Raw genomic sequence first — 18,497 nt, forward strand, 5'->3', positions numbered from 1 at the left:
ATATATAAATGAAATAAATATAAATTGAAAATAAAAGCTCTGATATGACATTTTGAGACAAGGAACCTCCAAAGATGCTGTTGAGTTTGTTTTCTGTTGGCCATATACTCTGGGCAGACAGACCATCTTTTAGAGTAGTTTGTTTTACTAGTGAGACTCCCTTCGGGAAAACTAAATTTCATTTGCAAGTGGTTATCAACTGCAAATAGCTTGTGAGGAAGGGGTGGGCTGATGTGTCTACTTCTCTCAACTCTAGGAATCTGTCCAGGCCCTGTACCTGCTGCCTCAACTCTGGGTTCCTAAGTGCTTTGATCCGGTTGACTTACAGGGCCTTTTTTCTTTGGTGTCTTCCCCTCTGGCTCTTCCAGTCTTTCTGCCTCCAAGGTTCTCTGGACTCTGAGAAAAGGGATTTTAAGGAGATGTCCCAGTGTAGGGATGAGTGTTTTAAGGTCTCTCATTCTCTTCATATGGTCTGGCTGTGGTTCTCTGTTTCTATCTGCTGCAGAAGTTTCTCTGATGATGGCAGAGCAAGGCACTGATCTGCTTTGCAAGTCTTTCTTCTCCCTATGTCTCTCCTAGACTTCCAGAGGCTCCTTTGTTAACTCAAAATATAAAAAACTTGATGTCAAAGAGAACACAACACAGAATCAATGTCCGTTTCATACCATTCCTGTTTTCCTATTGAGCACTAGCTTTTCTTACTTGCTTTATTCAACAGACTTCTACTGAAATAATATTCTCCCTTATGTATTTAGTCTGTAAGCTTTGGTAGCCTATTTTCTTTTTTTTAATTGATTTTTATTGAGCTTTATATTTTTCTCTTTTCCCCTCCCTGCATCTCCCCTCCCCTTTTCAACCTTCCCCTTAAGGTCTCCATGCTCCCAATTTACTCAGGAGATCTTGTCTTTTTCTACTTCCCATGTAGATTAGATCTATTTAAGTCTCTCTTAGCGTCCTCATTGTTGTCTAAGTTCTGAGTGAGGTAATCCAGACATAGAAAGACAATTATCATATGTACTCACTCATAGGTGTTTTTGAAACATAAAGCAAAGAAAACCAGTCCACAAACCACAATCCAGGAGAACTTAGGTAGCCTATTTTCAATCTGTGCTAGTTTGAAAAGTGTCATCCTGAAGGTTACCCAAGTTTAAAATTCTTAGTTATGATGATAGTCTTTTCTAGGTCATCATACTTCAACAATGCTGACATTTTTTAGTAGGTTCAACTTTTCTGTTGTGACATTCTAAATGCAAATGCTTCACTTGTCAAGGGCTTTCCTCTCTCTTCTGCTCCTAGAGACTTCCATATGCTCTTCTCTAACTCTGTTGTGGTTAGTTTAATCGTCGACTTGACACAGTCTAGAATCATCTGGGAAGAGATTCTCAGTGAGGGACTATCTAGATCAGGTTGATCTGTGGGCATGTCTTATGAGATTATCTTGATTACCTTAATTGACTCTGCTGTTCAAGAATGAAAGGAGGTGGGACTAATTCCCGGATTTGGGTCTCTGGACTATAGGGGAATAGAGAAAAGTAGCTGAACAGCGAGCACGAGAGCCTTCACTGCTCATTGCTCTTGACTGTGGATGTACTTTGACCAGCTGCTTCAAGCTCTTGCACTGTGACTTCCCCATGGTAGTGCTCTGGAACTGTGAGCTAAAAGAAACCCTTTCTCCCTTAAGCCACTTTTGTTGTTATGTTATGACAGTTACAGGAAGGAAAGCAGGAGAAACACTAATCAGCCCTTGCAATTCAGTACTGCTTTCTTTCCCAGCTTTTGTGTATCCTGGACATGGGTGGAACCTCAAATTCACTCATCAAAACTGGAACTCACCATTCCTACCCAGGTCTTGCATACTTTCCTTCTAATTTCCATGTTTTAGCACTTCTCATGTATGGAGAAGAAAACTGGTCACTATGTTTCTATGTAAATCATTTAACTTAATCCCCAATGTCATTCATATTTCATCAATAAGACCAGAACTGAGTTGTCTAATGAGTTTACCTAAGAATAGGATATCAGCTTCCTTAAACAGATGCTAAATCCATATATTTTTTACACTATGTTGACAGAGTGGTAACTATTAATAGTATTATTTTGTGTGTATGTATGTGTATGAATGCAGGTGCATGTGTGCTGTGGTAGACACATGATGGTCAGAAGACAACTTCTAAGAATCAGCACTCTTCTTCCACCATGGGACTGGACTCATGGTGTCAGGCTTATTTGGCAAGCACTTTACCTATTGAGCCAGCTTCCAGCTTTCAGAGTGATTATGATTAAATAGCAACAAAATCACGAAGAATACTCATTTGTGTTTTTGTTGCCACATTTACTGTGGAAGGAAAATAGACAAGCATACTTTGAAAAGACCATCACCCTTTTACAGGAGTTGAGATACATCAAAGATTTCAGAGGAATTGGTTATTTAAAGCTAACAACAACAAAACAGCCCTTTTCCTAATTCCTAACTTAACCAGGTCATGTGACCTAATAAACTGGGCATTTAATTTTGTCTCTAATGTTGAGTTCATGATTAGTATAGTTCGTATTCATTGTCTGTTGCTAAAGTCAACAACTGATACTTTTTGAGTACTGGGCTACAATGCTAACTTAAGCTTGGTAAGTGAGGCAGACAATTCTAAAACTAATCAGTAGCCAAACAGCACAGAGATAGCTCAGGGCATGTCAAATGGGGATTAAATGATAGGCTGTATGGATTGATTCTAAAGGACGCAGCATTGCTAGACAATTGAACACTAAACAGCGGTTAAGTACCATTTTCTGTAATTTAGACTGAATGAGGTTGGGAGATGAAATCCCTGGAGAATTAAGCAATGATGATAGTCTCATTTTGGACTCTGTGTCATCTAGGTCAAGAAGTTCCTAAAATGACAAGTAGATTTACTTGGTACATTAAACACACCCACTTCCTAAGTCTTCTTGTTGTTTCTTTAACAAGTGTGTCTGGACCATGACCCAATGCGTTAAGGAGTCTCATCATCCACGAGGAGAAGATGATGAAACCAAAGATTTAGCAGACTGTATCCGGAGCCTGAGGCATTGTGTTTCCATTTTTGCAGTTTTCCTCCATTACTCTGAATGACAAGTTTAAAAATCAAAGAAATCAAGAACTTTGAGTCCAAAAGCAAAATATCTCTAGCTCTTAGCCGAGGATTTGATGAAAGGTTTATAATCAGTAGAAAAGAAAGTGAAGAGGGGCTAGCTCTCTTCTAACTTGGTGACACAAATGACATTGTGGTTTCATTTGGAACTTTCAGGAAGGGGTCCAGATCACCATTTTTCAGGAAGCACAAAAGATGGGCCGGAAGAAGCGTATGTCTGCCTGCCCTGCAGAGAAGGCTGCCCCTTCTGTGCCGACGACCGCCCGTGCTTTGTCCAGGAAGATAAGTACCTACGACTCGCTATCATCTCCTTCCAAGCCCTGTGTATGCTGTTGGACTTCGTCAGCATGCTGGTGGTCTACCACTTTCGCAAAGCAAAGGTAAACCCAGGTATCCTGGTCATGGCCCTTCTTTATACTAACAGTAATTGCTTCTCTAAGGAAACCAAATTTCCTAATCCCTGCTACTATTCTAGTAAGCAGGCATTTTGTTTTGCTATAACGTGATTGGGTGAGAATATTAAAACCATATCCATTTGCCTCCCAAGAAAAGAAGGGCTAATAATATGCTGTGCTAGTATTTCATCATAGAAAAGTTGCTTTCTATTTAGGCCAGGACTCTGATGCTCCACTGCCCTAAGGACCCTTTTTAAAGTCATCTCTTTGGTCACTAGATGACCTTCCACTACCTCCATCCAGTGGGTGATTCATTTTTCATATATAGAAAGTCCTGTTGTGTTTTTGTTTTATTTCTCTTAGTAATATTTACTGTCCAGGGATGATAGAAATGTTAATACACCTAGGGCAAAGTTGGGAGCTTTCTCCAGTGTTCAGAAATCAGTTACATGAAGCAGGGGTTGGATTCTGTTGCGTTGCACTAAGTTCTTTGTGACACAGGAAAAAGACAATGTATCTCCATCATTCTTGGATTCAAATGACTGCTTTATCTTGACACAATTGCTCAGATTGTTGTAGATTAGAGAAATTTTTGAAAATAGGTGTACCTACTAGAAATTTATAAAGAAAAGAAGTCTTTTTGGATAATTTCTGCTACAAAGCCACTAGTTAACTATTATGCTAATGTTATAGATGTTATTAGTTACTTTTAATAGTAGGCAACACAGTTTAAATCAAGATTTCAGTCAGCTAGAAAATGCAAACATGCAATTTTTTCTTATTTATTTATTTATTTATTTATTTATGATTTCTGTCTCTTCCCCACTGCCACCTCCCCTTTCCCTCCCCCTCCCCCAATCAAGTCCCCCTCCCTCGCCAGCCCAAAGAGCAATCAGGGTTCCCTGTCCTGTGGGAAGTCCAAGGACCACCCACCTCCATCCAGGTCTAGTGAGGTGAGCATCCAAACTGCCTAGGCTCCCAGAAAACCAATAGGTGCAGTAGGATCAAAAACCCATTGCCATTGTTCTTGAGGTCTCAGTAGTCCTCATTGTCCCCTATGTTCAGGGAGACCGGTTTTAACCCAGGCTTTTTCAGACCCAGGCCAGCTGGCCTTGGTGAGTTCCCGATAGAACATCCCCATTGTCTCAGTGTGTGGGTGACCCCCTCGCGGTCCTGAGTTCCTTGCTCGTGCTCTCTCTCCTTCTGCTCCTGTTTTGGACCTTGCAATTTGCTTCCATTTTACAAGTACTAATTTTTCTCTTGGAAAAAAAACTATGTTGATTTTATGTATATAAAATAGTGGGCAAATATGTTCCCAGATAACATCTTAAAAGAGCAAGTCAGTAGCAGTACCAGAATTGAGAGGTCTATTTAATAAACTTCTCTGAAATCTCTCTGATGTAATAAATTCATTACATAGTGGAAACCACAGTCCTTTATAAATTTTAATTGATTTTAATCATTAATGATGGCTGTGCTAAGTAAGTATGTGATAAATGTGGGCAGAATGCACCATTGGGTACTGAGAGGTTTGCTATAGGTCGTTCTGTCTGGGCCCATGTCTCAATCTGTGTTAATGTTACTTCCCAGACCAACCATTCAGATCTGCCTAGACCTTTGCAGGAAATGGGCAGCAGCTGACCAGACCTTTTGTTTTTTTTAACAGGGCAGCCATGAGAATACAATTCTTTACATATAATCTTGATGAAATTTCTTGGATGTTATCTAGTTGGAAGTTGGCTACCGTTTGAAATCAGTTTTCCTAGAATGAGAAACAAAACATAGGTCCTAAGTTAATCAAACCAAGGAACATAGATCTTGCATATTGTAGAAAGGAAATGCGTTGTGATATTTCCTTTCGTGATTTCTCTTACCAAACTGGATTAACTATAAAATAATGATACATTTCCATATAGAAAGTGCAAATATATAGCATGTGAACTTTGGAATTATTATTTAAACATTTTGTGTGTATCTTGGCAACATTTCTTTAAAAACTATGGGGCAACATCAACACTTTATTTAGTATTTCTTACTGTGTTTTCTATTCCTGATAATTAAAAGAAAAAATACCCTTTTACCAATATGATCTATTTAGACAAAAGAGAAAAAAAGCAGTTTAATATAAATGTAGCATGGCAATTGTCAGCCATATCATTTAGAATTAAATCCCATCTCGGCATCTCTTTGACTAGTTTCCTCCTTTATGATATGGGGCTGCTACAATACATCCAATCCCAAATATTGATCCAAAGTGTAACAACAACCTAAATGGAAGAGTCATAACAAAGAGTCGTTTCTTAGATGGAAACATAGGTGCAGATCTTCATGGTTTTGAGTTACTCAACTTTTTAAAGATATGGCATAAAACCCACAAATAATAGAAGAATAAAATGATAAATTGTACTTCATGAAAATTGAGTCTTTAGACCCTCAAAATACACTATTGAGAGAGTCAAAAGACACCCAATAGAAGAGCAACAGTTGCAAGATCTCTCTCTCTTGAGAGAGAGCAGTGTCCAAAATATATAAGTAATTCTCATAACGTAACAATACAAATAAAAAATAAACCTTAAAATGAAGAAAATATCTGGATAGACATTTCTTAAAAAGGAGTATGACAAGCCAATGAACACATAAAAAGATGCTCAATAATATCTGCTATTAGAAAAATGTAAATCAAGTGCATAACTCCAACAAATGTAGCTTAAATATTTTTTAAAATTCTATTAACCAATGATGAGAATGTAGACAAATCAAAAATCTCCAATCTGTTTCTACTGCAGATTCAAAAGTGTGCCCAGATTGGGATGTATCTTGGTAATACCTGGAAAATTTAGAATATTATACAATATGGCTCAAGTATTGTATTCCTTTACACATCTATACAGAAATGCAAATAAATATTCATGAAAGTGTCATCCACAACAATTAAATGGTGAACGCCACCCAGATACCCATCAATTAACACAAATGAATAATTAAGAATAATTAAGATGTAGTATTTCCATATAATAGAATACTATTCATCAATGAAAAGGATTATATATTAATACATGGAGTAATATGAACAAACTTGAAGATGCTAAGTAGGCAAACAACTTCAAAAGACAATATGTTGTATGATTCCATTCATCAAAAATGCTCAGAATTAGCAAATTTATTGATCCCAGAAAAAAAGAATAAGGAGTGACCATTTATGAGATTAGGTCTTCTTTCAGAAGATTCCAGAATGTTAAAGGCATTTATATATACTCCACCTCCAAAACCAGTGATGAGATAATTCATCAGTTCATGTAGAATTAGTCTTAATTAATGCTGGTCTCTTGTTATTCTATTTAAAGGGTCTTTGCAAGAATAGCAATTAATATGTGTTTCTCACCTGTGGGTCTACATATACATTTAAACAGTTGAAGAGAATAAGATGCTGGAAAGTTCAGCACACACCTGAGTTGCATGCTCATTTATGTGCGAATTGACTCCAAAACCATCAGCATACATCTACTTCTCCTTGGTTTTTGTCTGTGAAGAGTTATTAGATGTACAATTAAACAAGAGTTATTTACCTATTTATAGCAGTGTCTTTTCTAGGAAGGTTTAATTTTCCTTCAAAATGAGAGCTATGGAGATCGCTCTTGGCTATCAATTGTTATGTCATTGAGGATATTTAAAAACTGGACTCATGCTGTTATAGTCTTATTATAGAAGCAATGTAAAAATTTATAACACACAAATAAACATGTTTGATACTTTCCTAGTTTTCATTTGGAAAGCAAAACTTTTTTTTTCAGAGCTAGAATCATGTCATATGTAATAAGTCCCAAACCCCAAGAGTTTGTTAGTTGCACAATACAAGTTAGTACAGCTGGTTTAGGAAATTTATATATTTGTACTTTATTGGGTTCCAGCCAATGGCATAAGCACTTTCAGTAAATGAATAGAATATAACCAAATTAAGATTAGATTTAAATATTAGTGAAAGTAAATGATGAGGTTAAGATAGAACTTGGATTCTTGAGGTCAGGGTCATGACTTCAATGGATTGTTAAAAAGTCAGAGACAACTGGAATTTTCTGGCAGCAGCACTAACAGAATGAAAAGGATTCAGTGGACCTCAAAATATGAACCAACCAAGAGAAACTCAAGCCTTAGATAAAATTTCTCCTGTGGATCATTATATAAAGAGGTTATCAAATGTAAAGAGTCTCTCCATCCTTCCATGGAGTCATGGAGCAGAATAATACTCTCTGTAGCCCTTTCTGCTCCTTTGCCGTGATTGTGCTGAAGTGTGAGTGTTGGAGCCTAGCCCAGACAAACAAGCTTTAGGAGTATGTCACGGTGCTCTAACACACAGCTCTTCAACGCTTGGTTTGTGTTAAACTTTTCCCGACCTGATGAAACCCCTGACAGAACAAAGAGCCAGAACAGAAATCTGGCTTTGGTTCACAGTTCAGATGGTACAGACTATCATGTGGTCACATGGTGGCAGACCAGGAAACAGAGATACAGCAGAAGTAAGGTCAGCATAACCTTCACAGGCCTGCCCCAGTCACCTCCCTCTTCTATAGGACTCACAGCCTTCGAGTAGTCCTTCAGCTGAGTACTGGGTCTAACTGTCAGCCTATGGGGGGGCACTTCATATTCAAGCCAGAACAATAATGAATGCTGAGGGGTCTACCAAGAGACACACACCTTGAGAGAAACACTTTTATCTATAGCAGCTACAGTGAGAAAGGGATAGGGAGGCCTGGTCATAGGCCTCAGGGAACCTCAGTATGTCTGTTGTCAGCTTGAGAATAAGATTTCTATAGTTTACGCCAAAATTCAGAATACAACATGTCTTAATTGCTGGTAGTGTGTATTTGAAATATTTTCTTTAGGGCCACCAGACATGGAACATCTTCGAACTTCAGTCTCTTTTATTTAAAGTGGATCACTTTTGTGAATTAACAGAAATAACCACACTGACAAGTCAAAATATAGGAGAATGTTAGGTGTATTAAACCCAGCACAGGCAAAATCACTGCAATGGTAATAGTTCTGCTCTCAACAGAAGCAGCAAGTATTCAGAGTAAGAGACCTAAGATGGTTCTGAGACTAGACTAGACAGGGCTTCAGTCTGGTTCTAAGCACAGTCATTTGAACAAAGTTAACCTAGACCAAATTTAAAAGAAACAACCTCCACAGTTCTGTAGCAAGTAACTAACAATCAGGGATCAGCAACTACTCTGACACCTTATTCTTTTAAATGGCATAACTGAGATTCCAGTCTGTTCCTGCATGAGGCTTACAGGCTAGGATGCTAACCAGTTAATGAGCTCGTACCCCTCAGACACACTTGGGAAACAATGCATACATCTGTGTTATGTCTTTGCCTAAAGATTCAACAGGCCAGTAAAACATGAATGATTTTAAAACTGGTGAATTCCTCTAAAGCAATGGCAATATTATAACAGTTTTTAAAAGGATCTTAATTTAAATATTATTGAATTATTTCTTCATTTTTACCAAACATTGTGACAAGCAACATATTTTCCTATTAGATATTCCACACAGGAAGTATGGCTGGTTCCAGCTGAGCAATGTCAAGTGTGCATAGGATTTGCTTCTGGGGGGGAATGACAGAGGAAGACGACGCACAGAAAGGAGGGTGTCTTACACTTACTCCGCTGATCTCAGCACACTCGGATTTGAGTACAACAAAGAAAGAAATTGGCAATTTTAAACAGTGAATTATTGTGGTTGATATAGGTTCCCCCTTCCTGTAAAAGTTATTTCTTAACTTAGAAATTAATTGACATGGGAATTAATAAAGATGCCACTTTTCGGTTTGGAAATTGAAGTGTTTTAATATAACATGGTAACTGATTTTTTATGTTTTATTGCCTGTTTATAAAATAGAGAGCCCTTTTTGTTGCTGTAAAGTGTCTGAAATTTTATCATTCTAATCACCCTAAGCACTTTGGTGGCATGAAATACCTTCATCTTCTAGGTATTGTCACCACTGCCCATCACTGTCCTCAGAAACCATGGCTTCCATTCCTGCTCACAATGTGTAACATGACGAATTTTAATCAACAAGTACTATTTTATCAGGTCAGGTAGAGCTTAGCTCCATAGCCTAAATGCAGAGGTTCACATGGCAGTGTTTGTAATCAACCTCTCCTGCAAAAGTTGTTTTCTTCTTTTTCCTGTGCTTACTTCTGGCCAGGTTATTTAAGTATGCACAACATACAAACAGTTAAAAAAAGTTAGAAAATTGTTTGAAACATATATAACATTAAAGTATTAGTAACCTTAATCTAAAAACCTTCCCTCAAATAAACCAAGCCAAACTACTTTCCGGTTCAAGAGAAAAAGAGAAAAGAGAAAAGAAAAACACCAGAAAATGTAAAGAATATATAAAAATAAAATACAAAAATACATTCTTATTCTGAAGAATAGTTATAAAATTCATACTGAAAGAATTGCATGTTTTATGAACACAGTTTGAGTTGGTGATGACATTAGGAGCTTGGATTTCCATCACTGGTAATAGTTGTAAAATTGTAAAATATTTGGCTGAAATTTGATGTAGCTTAAAACATCATAGTATTTTCAGTAAACTACTAGATATTGCCCTAAAAATCATATATATGTGCAACGATTTCCAAATATGTTCACATTTACACAACACATGCATGTGCATGCGTGAGCACACACACACACACAGACACACACACACAGACACACACACACACAGACACACACAGACACACAGACACATACACACACACAGACACACACACACACACAGTGTACTTACTCTGTGGCATCTCATCCTGTCTAAAAGACTAACTCTGGGTGAAATAGTTCTACTGCAGTATTACATCACTGCCGCCCCACACTGTCAGGCATTGCTGGTGGTCTGCTTCCTAGACACCGTGCTTTAGCACAGCCTAGTGTCTGTTTTCTGTCACAATCCCTTCCCTGTCCTTATTTCCATTCATCAACCCTCTGAGCATCTACTGAGCGTTTAGGATTACCCATATCTGGAATGTGGTAATAAACGGGGCAGGTGAGATCTTTAAGGAGTTTGTGTGTGGATGGCAATAAATGCAACCCAGAAGACCAAATGAGGGTGTGACAGAAGGAAATGATGTGATTTGATAGCGAATGACCTGGAGTCACGGAATTCTCAGTCAGTTTAAGTGAGGTATTGTCCTCAATTTAAGTGAGAACAACCAAAGATCTGGTTCCAGTTTAAATAAGCTTGGATTTGTTCTCATCTGTTTGACTAGGGCCACCCTGTTTATTACTCTACCATCATGTATGCGGTCACACACAGGTTTACGAAGAAATTTGATTTAAATTAAAAAAAAATAAACACATCCAGCCCTGGTCACATTATAGCAGTCTGAGTACATAAATTCCCTTTTGCTCCTTCCATTCTGTCCCAGCAAAGCTGGCATGTCCTGTGTAAGTTTATGTCCACTTCCTGCTGTGTACATACTAATGAGCTAAACAAATCAAGTCTTCTCTTAAGAGCCACAGTGCGTGGCTCAGCTCGTTGATGCTGCATGCTGTGTGCTGCAACCTAGGAGAAAAAGGGTGAAATGGCTTGTGCATTTGTGCATGTGTGTTGTGTGTCAGAGTGGTGGTAAGGTAAACACTGTGAAAACAGCAGAGCAAAATAGCTTATCCAGAAGGACCTCTTTCTTTGTGTGCTTCTTTAAAAATATTTAAATAACCTCGTACTCCATCTGGTGGCTGCAATGCTAATGATGAATTATGAAGAGCAAGAAAAGTGATTATAACTTATTTGTATCTGCCTTAAGAGATATATAAAATTCTTAGTGATTATCAAGTCTCCATTATCAGGTCTCTTGAGATATTTTTACTTACTAATGTTTATTTATAAAGCCAGTTTCTTATTAAGTATGCTAAAAATAGTTTTTAAAAATTTAATGCACTAATAGACTGAGCTGCTTGTTAGCTGAAATATATTGTGAAAGATAAATCACTTGTATTATTTACAAATTCCTGGGGGCTTCTTCATTTTTAAGGCTTATCAAACATTTTGTAAATAAAACACTGTAGAATTATAAAGCAATGCATGTGCGTATTCAGAAATTAAAATTAATCATGTATTCATGAATATCCAGATAAGTTTACATAAATTGATTTGGATACTGGCTTGCTCATAAGACATTCACAATCAAATAGAGAAAGGAACAGACAGAAATATATAACATATGCACCAACATATATGGTATCTCTGTGTGTGTGTGAATATACTGTAAATTTGTTGAAGTTTTGGCAAGGCATTAGAAAAAAGTGATTAAATTCATAGACTCTAGTTGTTTTGCCTGTTCTTTCAAATAATAACTACTTTTAAAGTTTTTTTTTTTAAATTATGTGTATGCATGTGTATCTGAGTGAGAGGGCGTGCATATGAGTAAGGTTGCCTGAAGAATCCAGAAGAGGGCATCAGGCCCACTGAAGCTGGAGCTATGGGCAGTTGTGAGCTGCGCATGTGGATTCTGGGACCTGAACTCAGGTCCTGTGTAAGAGCAGTAATGTGTTCTTCACTGCTGAGCAGGTTTCTAGCTTGTCATACAATATATCTTTAATTTACCACATTTTTTAATAAAAACAAAACAAAACAAAACTCAATTTCTTCCATAAAAATATAGAAATAATAATAAGTTTAACTTTCTGTGGCTGCATGGAAGATCAACACTTATAAGTAATGGCTAAGAGAAAGTGCTCAGAAAATGTTAACAGGGGTATGTATGTTCAGGATGTACTTCAGCATAAAAATACAAGTGGTTAAGTCTATGCTGGCTGGGTAAAGAGGTTTAAAAATGGATTTCTGTGGTCAAACCAAAAGGGGTTAGGTGAGACAGTCCACCTGGAGGACACTTAAAAGCGAGTATATATTAAGAATGTAAAAGATTTCATCGTGAACCCAGAAAAATCTAGTGCAGCAGGTTGGACTTTATCATAAAGGCAGCTGGGATAAATTGTTGAGCAGGCTGGAACCATTATACATTGAGACGTGGCAGTACAGAAACAGGCTTACAAGTCATGGACTTACTCACTGTTTCCTGAGGAAGCATTAAGGTCCCAGGATGGACAGCAGTTGAAACACAGAGGAAAAAGAGGGAAAATAGGTGGATATGATATGAGATGAGTGGTCCATGAAGAGAAAGCCTCACATTTGAAGCTGTGAAAGCACAAAGAAACCTGGAGTGTCCTCTGAGCTGCAGGAGAGAGGAGAAGGTGAGCGTAGGCAGGTGGGAGTATAGGGTTACCATGAACAGCATGTTTTACCTGAAGTACAGTTCAAAGCAAATGAAGGGTTTGGGGCAGGAGGACAAATGATTCTGTTTACAGAGATCCCATTTATTGATGGTCTCTTATTGCTGATTATTAAACTAGCTTCTCTTGTTGCTATGTGGTAGATTAGTGGGGGGCTAGTGTAAAATGGGAGGAATGTGAAGTTCGTTGGATATTGTGAATAAAAATCACAGTGACATTGTGAATGGGAGAGAGTAGATATATTTGAGATGAATTTGGATCAAGGGTTCTCAGAAGTTGCTGAAGAATTTGATAAGGAGAAAGAAAAGTTAAGTGTGATCCCACTGGGTTTATAGCTTGCAGAACTAGACAAAGTACTCCACACTAAAATTAAGAAAACGAGGAACACAGGAAGAAAGCTCACAGAGGAAAAAATCAGAAGTCCCATTTTAGATATGCTCAACTGATCTAGATTTGACAAGCTCTGCAAACAAAAATACAGTATTTCCACTTCAATTTGAATTTCAGATCTGACCTAATCGACTTATCAGAAATCAAAGTGGAGCAGTCAGGTGGGTAAATAGTTAGCAATGTGAGCTGGAAGCCGAATAGGGGGTCTGGAGATTGGGCCACAAATCAGGAGTCATGATCACAAAGCCATGAGACACTGAGATAAAGAAGACAGGATGCTATGTCGATAGGGGTAGAGAGAAGGAAAGGAGGAGGACTCACAGGACTGGGGGCCTCACAGTTTGGGGTGAAGCAGAATGTGAGAACCATTTGAACATCTGAGGAGCAGTCAAAGAGAGGAGAGGAAAGTTAGCTGGCTGTCCTAGTCCAGAATCCAGGAGACGACAGCCAACAGTGGGGACACTATTGAGCCGCTTTATCTGAGGGAGAAATGATTTGGCAGTGCGGAGCTCACTGGAGACCTTTGCAGTGAATGTTTAACTAATTGTTGAGGAAGCAGAGATAGCTTGTGTGCTCAAATTGTCTAAAATCTCTACTTCCACAAAAGATATAGTGCAATGAGTAGACAGTAATGTAGTAATAAGTGCGGCGGGGCTGCATTCCCAGCACCCTGGCCGCCTGCTAGCTTATGCCGGAAATAACAACACACAAACTGTATTCATTTAAACACTGCTTGGCCCATGAACTCTAGCCCTTACAGGCTAATTCTCATATCCCGATCAACCCATCTCTAATAATCTGTGTGGCATCAGTCTTACTGGGAAAGATTCTAGCCTACGTCTATCCTGGGTTGGAGTTCATTGTGTCTGCCTCAGAGAGCAGAGCTGGTGTCTCTGCTCCAGAGCAGAGCTGTCAAGTCTGAGCTCACTTCCTCTTCCTCCCAGCATCCTGTTCTGTTTACTCCTCCCACCTATGTTTTAACCTATCAGGGCCAAGGAGTTTCTTTATTGCTTAACCAATGAAATCAACAGATTGATATGACACTCCCACATCACAGTAATACTTCAAAATGTGGATAACTGAGAATTCAGTAAGGTAATTTAGATTAAGAAGACATCTGAAACAGCCTTTGGAGTGGATAGAAGAAAAGAAAGAGGAAGGGAGGCGGATGACTGAAAGCTGCGAGTCAAGTGGAAGACAGGGCTTTGAAGGGGACAAGGCATCACTGAAGAGAGATTAAGACTGAAACGGGGGGAGGGGGGACAGTAAACAGGAGTGGAGAGTTTAGGGAGCCCAAAGCCTGGGATAGTTGGTGGTTGTTCCCTCCTCACACTGTTCTAGTCTTAATCTTAAAAACAAGTTGAATATTTTCAGTGTTTCTTATACCCTTTATGGACACTGACTGAACTGAATACAAAAATTCTATGGGATTTTGGATAGTTTTTAACTTTATCAGTAAAAACAGTTTATCTATTTAAACCTAAAAATTAGACCACACCCTTTCACCTTTGCAGCAAATTCCAGATCGAAATACAAATGCTAAATTTGATGATTATTGATCATTAATCATCACAGATGATTATTTGGGGAGATATTGATAAAGTTTCCAGGCAATTGTCAAGCAGTTGTATAAACAGAAGCCTAATTGCCCTTGGGTGAGAGTGAGTTGGAGACAGGGAGGCAAAGGTGGAGACAGAAAGCGTTCTTTCAAAAAGCCCCACGTCTGCTGAGTTAAGCAGATGTGTGATCACTTGGCTGAAGGGGAGACAGCCTGAGAGTTAGGAGATTTTCATTTGTTTTTAAAGATAACAACATATTTATCAGTTTTTAAAAGGTAGTTTAGCATGTGAAAAATGCAGGGAAATGGCGGAAGAGTGCAGAACAGGGAGGGGTGCAGCAGAAGAGAGCAGTTCTGAGTGTAGGGTGTCCCTCAGCAGGGGAAGGTCTGCGCTTTATCTGTGGCTGCAGAGGCAGTGAGACTCATGAGGCAGAAACGAAAAGTAGTGGTTGAGACATGAAGTGGAATAAATTCTGTCTGGGATCTGGCGTATGGCCACTTACTTGGCTAGAATGGCGAGCCTTGAGGAGATGATTCAGATTTGTTATAAGCACTGTTGAAGAAGGAAAGGGAAAGTCCACACTGACAGGGACTGCTGAGAGCAGCTGGAGGCAGCAAGGATGAAGTTGCACTAAAGTTCTCCAGAGAGATAGCTGGATATGATGCTGAAGGCCTTTAATCCCAGCACTGGCAGATGAAGGAAGAGGCAGGAAGCTCTGAGTGCAAGGCTACCTTGGTCTACATAGCAAGCCCCAGGCCAGCCGGTACTAGCAATGTGAGGCTGCCTTTAAAAGTCATTCTGCTGAGAGCAGGACAGAAAGACGAAGAGGTAGGAAATTCTGTGAGGCTCTTGTGTTAACTAGGTGGTTATTGTCTAAAGGGTTGTAAATATTTGGAGAGAGCTTTTTACTTTGTGTCCATTTATCCTTCCCATTAAGGCGGTTTATAAAAGGGTCCATTCAAGCTTCTCGGGACATTTACAGCATTAATATGTGTGACCATTAATTAACTTTAGAGAATTCCACAGGGGAGAACGAAATGACAGTAATTAGCATCCTCAATTACAAATGGAGAAACTGATGCTTAAAGATACTCTGGAGTGACTTTATAATCCTCGGTTCACTGATTATTAAATGACAGTATCCTCCAAATACAACAGAGGCAGCAGATCTTCTGTGACATCTGCAGGAGTGGCTAAGTTGTCACTGGATCATCTCAAGACACATACCTTCGGCCTGTCTAGTTAAAGATGAAGCCCTGGAGTTATTCAAGTCTGAATTTCTCTTGTAGCAGAAATCAGTAATTTATGGCCTACTACCCATTATGTAGAACACAAAATAATAATATTTCATGGTGTGAAATTTAAATCTCAGCATTCATAACATTTGATTGGAACACAGCCCTGTTTTCCTGTGTGCTCTCCCTGGCTAGCTCCAGAACTGAGTAGGGCCTGAAATCCTCACTGTCGGCGCTTTACAGGGAAAGCCTCCTTCCCCTGGGAGCACAGCTCTGGGCAGTCAGTCCACTTTGCATCCTTAGCTCTGGTTTCCAGTTCTTCCCTGGGATGCTCAAGGTGTCCCTGAGCTTCAGTGCTGCTTTCTAACTTCTGCATCTTTATTTCTCAAACCAGAGGTCAGCGGCCATCCCTTCAGGGGTCCCAGAGCTCGTTTTCACGAGTTCCTTCCCAAATGTATGGCGGGGCCTAAGCTGTGTCCATCCCTTAGCTGACACTGACTCTCTCCACCAAGTTAAGACCACAGGCCCCGTGGCTGCAGAAGGGAGCTAGGAGTTCATGCTTTCCCCGTCATCTGAGGATTTTCAAAGATGAGCTGAAGAAATTAGGCTTCTCTCGGCATCTTATCTTTTCTTCTGCATCCACCAGTCAAACTCTCCTCTGTTCCAGCAGCTCATGGTCTGGTTCCCCAAGGGCAAATGGTGGACCTCTTGTGCACAGTTTTCTGAGGAGCAATATTTAGAAGCAATAGATTTCTCTAGGCGATTTAAACTTTGCCTCCAGGTTGTCTCTTGTGTCCCAGTCTCACAGATCAGAGAAAGACTGAACACTGGCTGAGCTGGGTCATCTTCAGAATGAACCCTCCAGGCAGTCCTGAGATGGGGGTGTGTGGTTGCTTGTTTACACAAAGGCAGTGTCAGCCCTGTTCTGAGCTACTTTCCATGACAATAGCCAGGGACAGAGAGAAGGAGGCCCCTCCAACCATCCCTGCCTTAGCTGACAGGGAACTGGTTTTGCAGAAGTGGAGCTAGCATCCACTTCCCTCTCAGTGATCCACAACAGCATGGGACCAGTGGTGTCCGAGACATATCTGCCATCGCAATACCAGCTTATTAAAGAAAGATTAAGTTCAGGAGAAGAAAATTCTCAGTGTCTTTTTTAAAATTTGCAATTTGCACAGTCTTGGAAATTTAAATTATGTTTATAGTGATAATTAGCAAGGTTACAATTCTTACATGCAGAATAAGAATAGAGATAGAAAAATATAGAATTTTTGACAAATAAAAACATTTTAAATATATTTATTCATTCATATGACTTCCCCGTTCATTTTATCCTGTCTCCAGCACCTGTTCCTAGACTGAAGGCCAGGACAGGTTTCCTGAGGACTGCTAACGGTGGTGCACATGTTCCGCTCCAGCGTCCATAGGCTCGCTGCTGCCATTTCAGCAGTGCAGCCAATCTCCAGTGCCCAGACCCACATTTAAAGCTGGCTCAGGGTCTCACTTATAAGCTGTCGGGCTTCTTCCTTGCCCCTTTAATGAAAAACAGGGATAAGGAAACAAGGTGCATAATAAGAGCAGAAAAGCTTTAAAGAAGTGTAGAAAGAAAACACATAACCTTTGCTGACCTATGGCAATAGAAATTTAGTGTATAGTCATTGTGGACGCTACCGTTGCCCACAGGTACTGCTCATTTACCTGTGTCTCTGAGCTTAGGAACTCTGTCTAGCCGTAGAGTTCTCCCACTCAGCTCTACACTCCGCTCACTGCATGCAAATGTGTTGCTAAATCTCGGATGCCCCGCTCTGACCACCAGCACCCCCAAACCAGACTCAGGTGGCAGTTAGTGCCTCAGCAGCATCCAGCCTACTCTGTCCTTCCGTGCCCCCTTTCTGCTTCAGAATTCATGGTGCAGCCCCCACCTTCCTGGCACCTCGGTCCTGGTTGGCAGGATTAGACACTCACTCACGTATTTGGTCCTCACTGCCTGCAGGAGACTGAGTTCTGTGTTCTTGGGTTTGGAAGGAATCTTCTGATTTTAGAATGAGAAGACCTCACACCTCAGGAATGAGTTTCTCAAATGAGGCCTCTCTTCTTATGTAGAATTTTTTATTTTCTCGGATGTTTGTGATATACTTCTAAGATTGGGGAACATTAATTTATAGCTTGATAATCATCTTCTCTATGGCTAAAGGTAAATTGAAAATCAGTGTGTTTGATGGATGGAGACTGCCAGGGCTGTGCCTGTCAGTCACAGACACATCACGGGTTTTAGTTTCCCACAATCCATTGCTTTCCTAGGCAGAGAGAAATAATACCAAAAGGGATGTGTCCCTCAAAAGCAGTGGGCTGTAGGATCTGCGGAACATGAACGGAGAGAGATTCACTCAGTGAATTTATTAAATCCTTGAGCTGGCTACTCCAACCGATGAAGTAGCTGAAGGAAATTTACACGGAGGAAAGCCCTGACAGAACTGCTCTGGGAGTTTG

General features: G+C 39.7%; 1 protein-coding gene across 1 annotated transcript in view; it reads left to right on the forward strand.

Moving 5' to 3' along the window:
* Window positions 1-18,497, forward strand: part of Gpr158 (G protein-coupled receptor 158) — a 337,214-nt gene that overhangs the window by 171,017 nt on the left and 147,700 nt on the right. The window contains exon 4 of the mRNA XM_050152617.1: window positions 3,282-3,505. Coding sequence (XP_050008574.1) covers window positions 3,282-3,505 — 224 coding nt within the window. The remainder of the gene's footprint in view (window positions 1-3,281; window positions 3,506-18,497) is intronic.

Source organism: Alexandromys fortis, unplaced genomic scaffold (assembly GCF_014885135.2).
Source record: "Alexandromys fortis isolate MF-2015 unplaced genomic scaffold, M_Fortis_MF-2015_v1.1 scaffold_54, whole genome shotgun sequence".
Taxonomy (NCBI): Eukaryota; Metazoa; Chordata; class Mammalia; order Rodentia; family Cricetidae; genus Alexandromys; species Alexandromys fortis.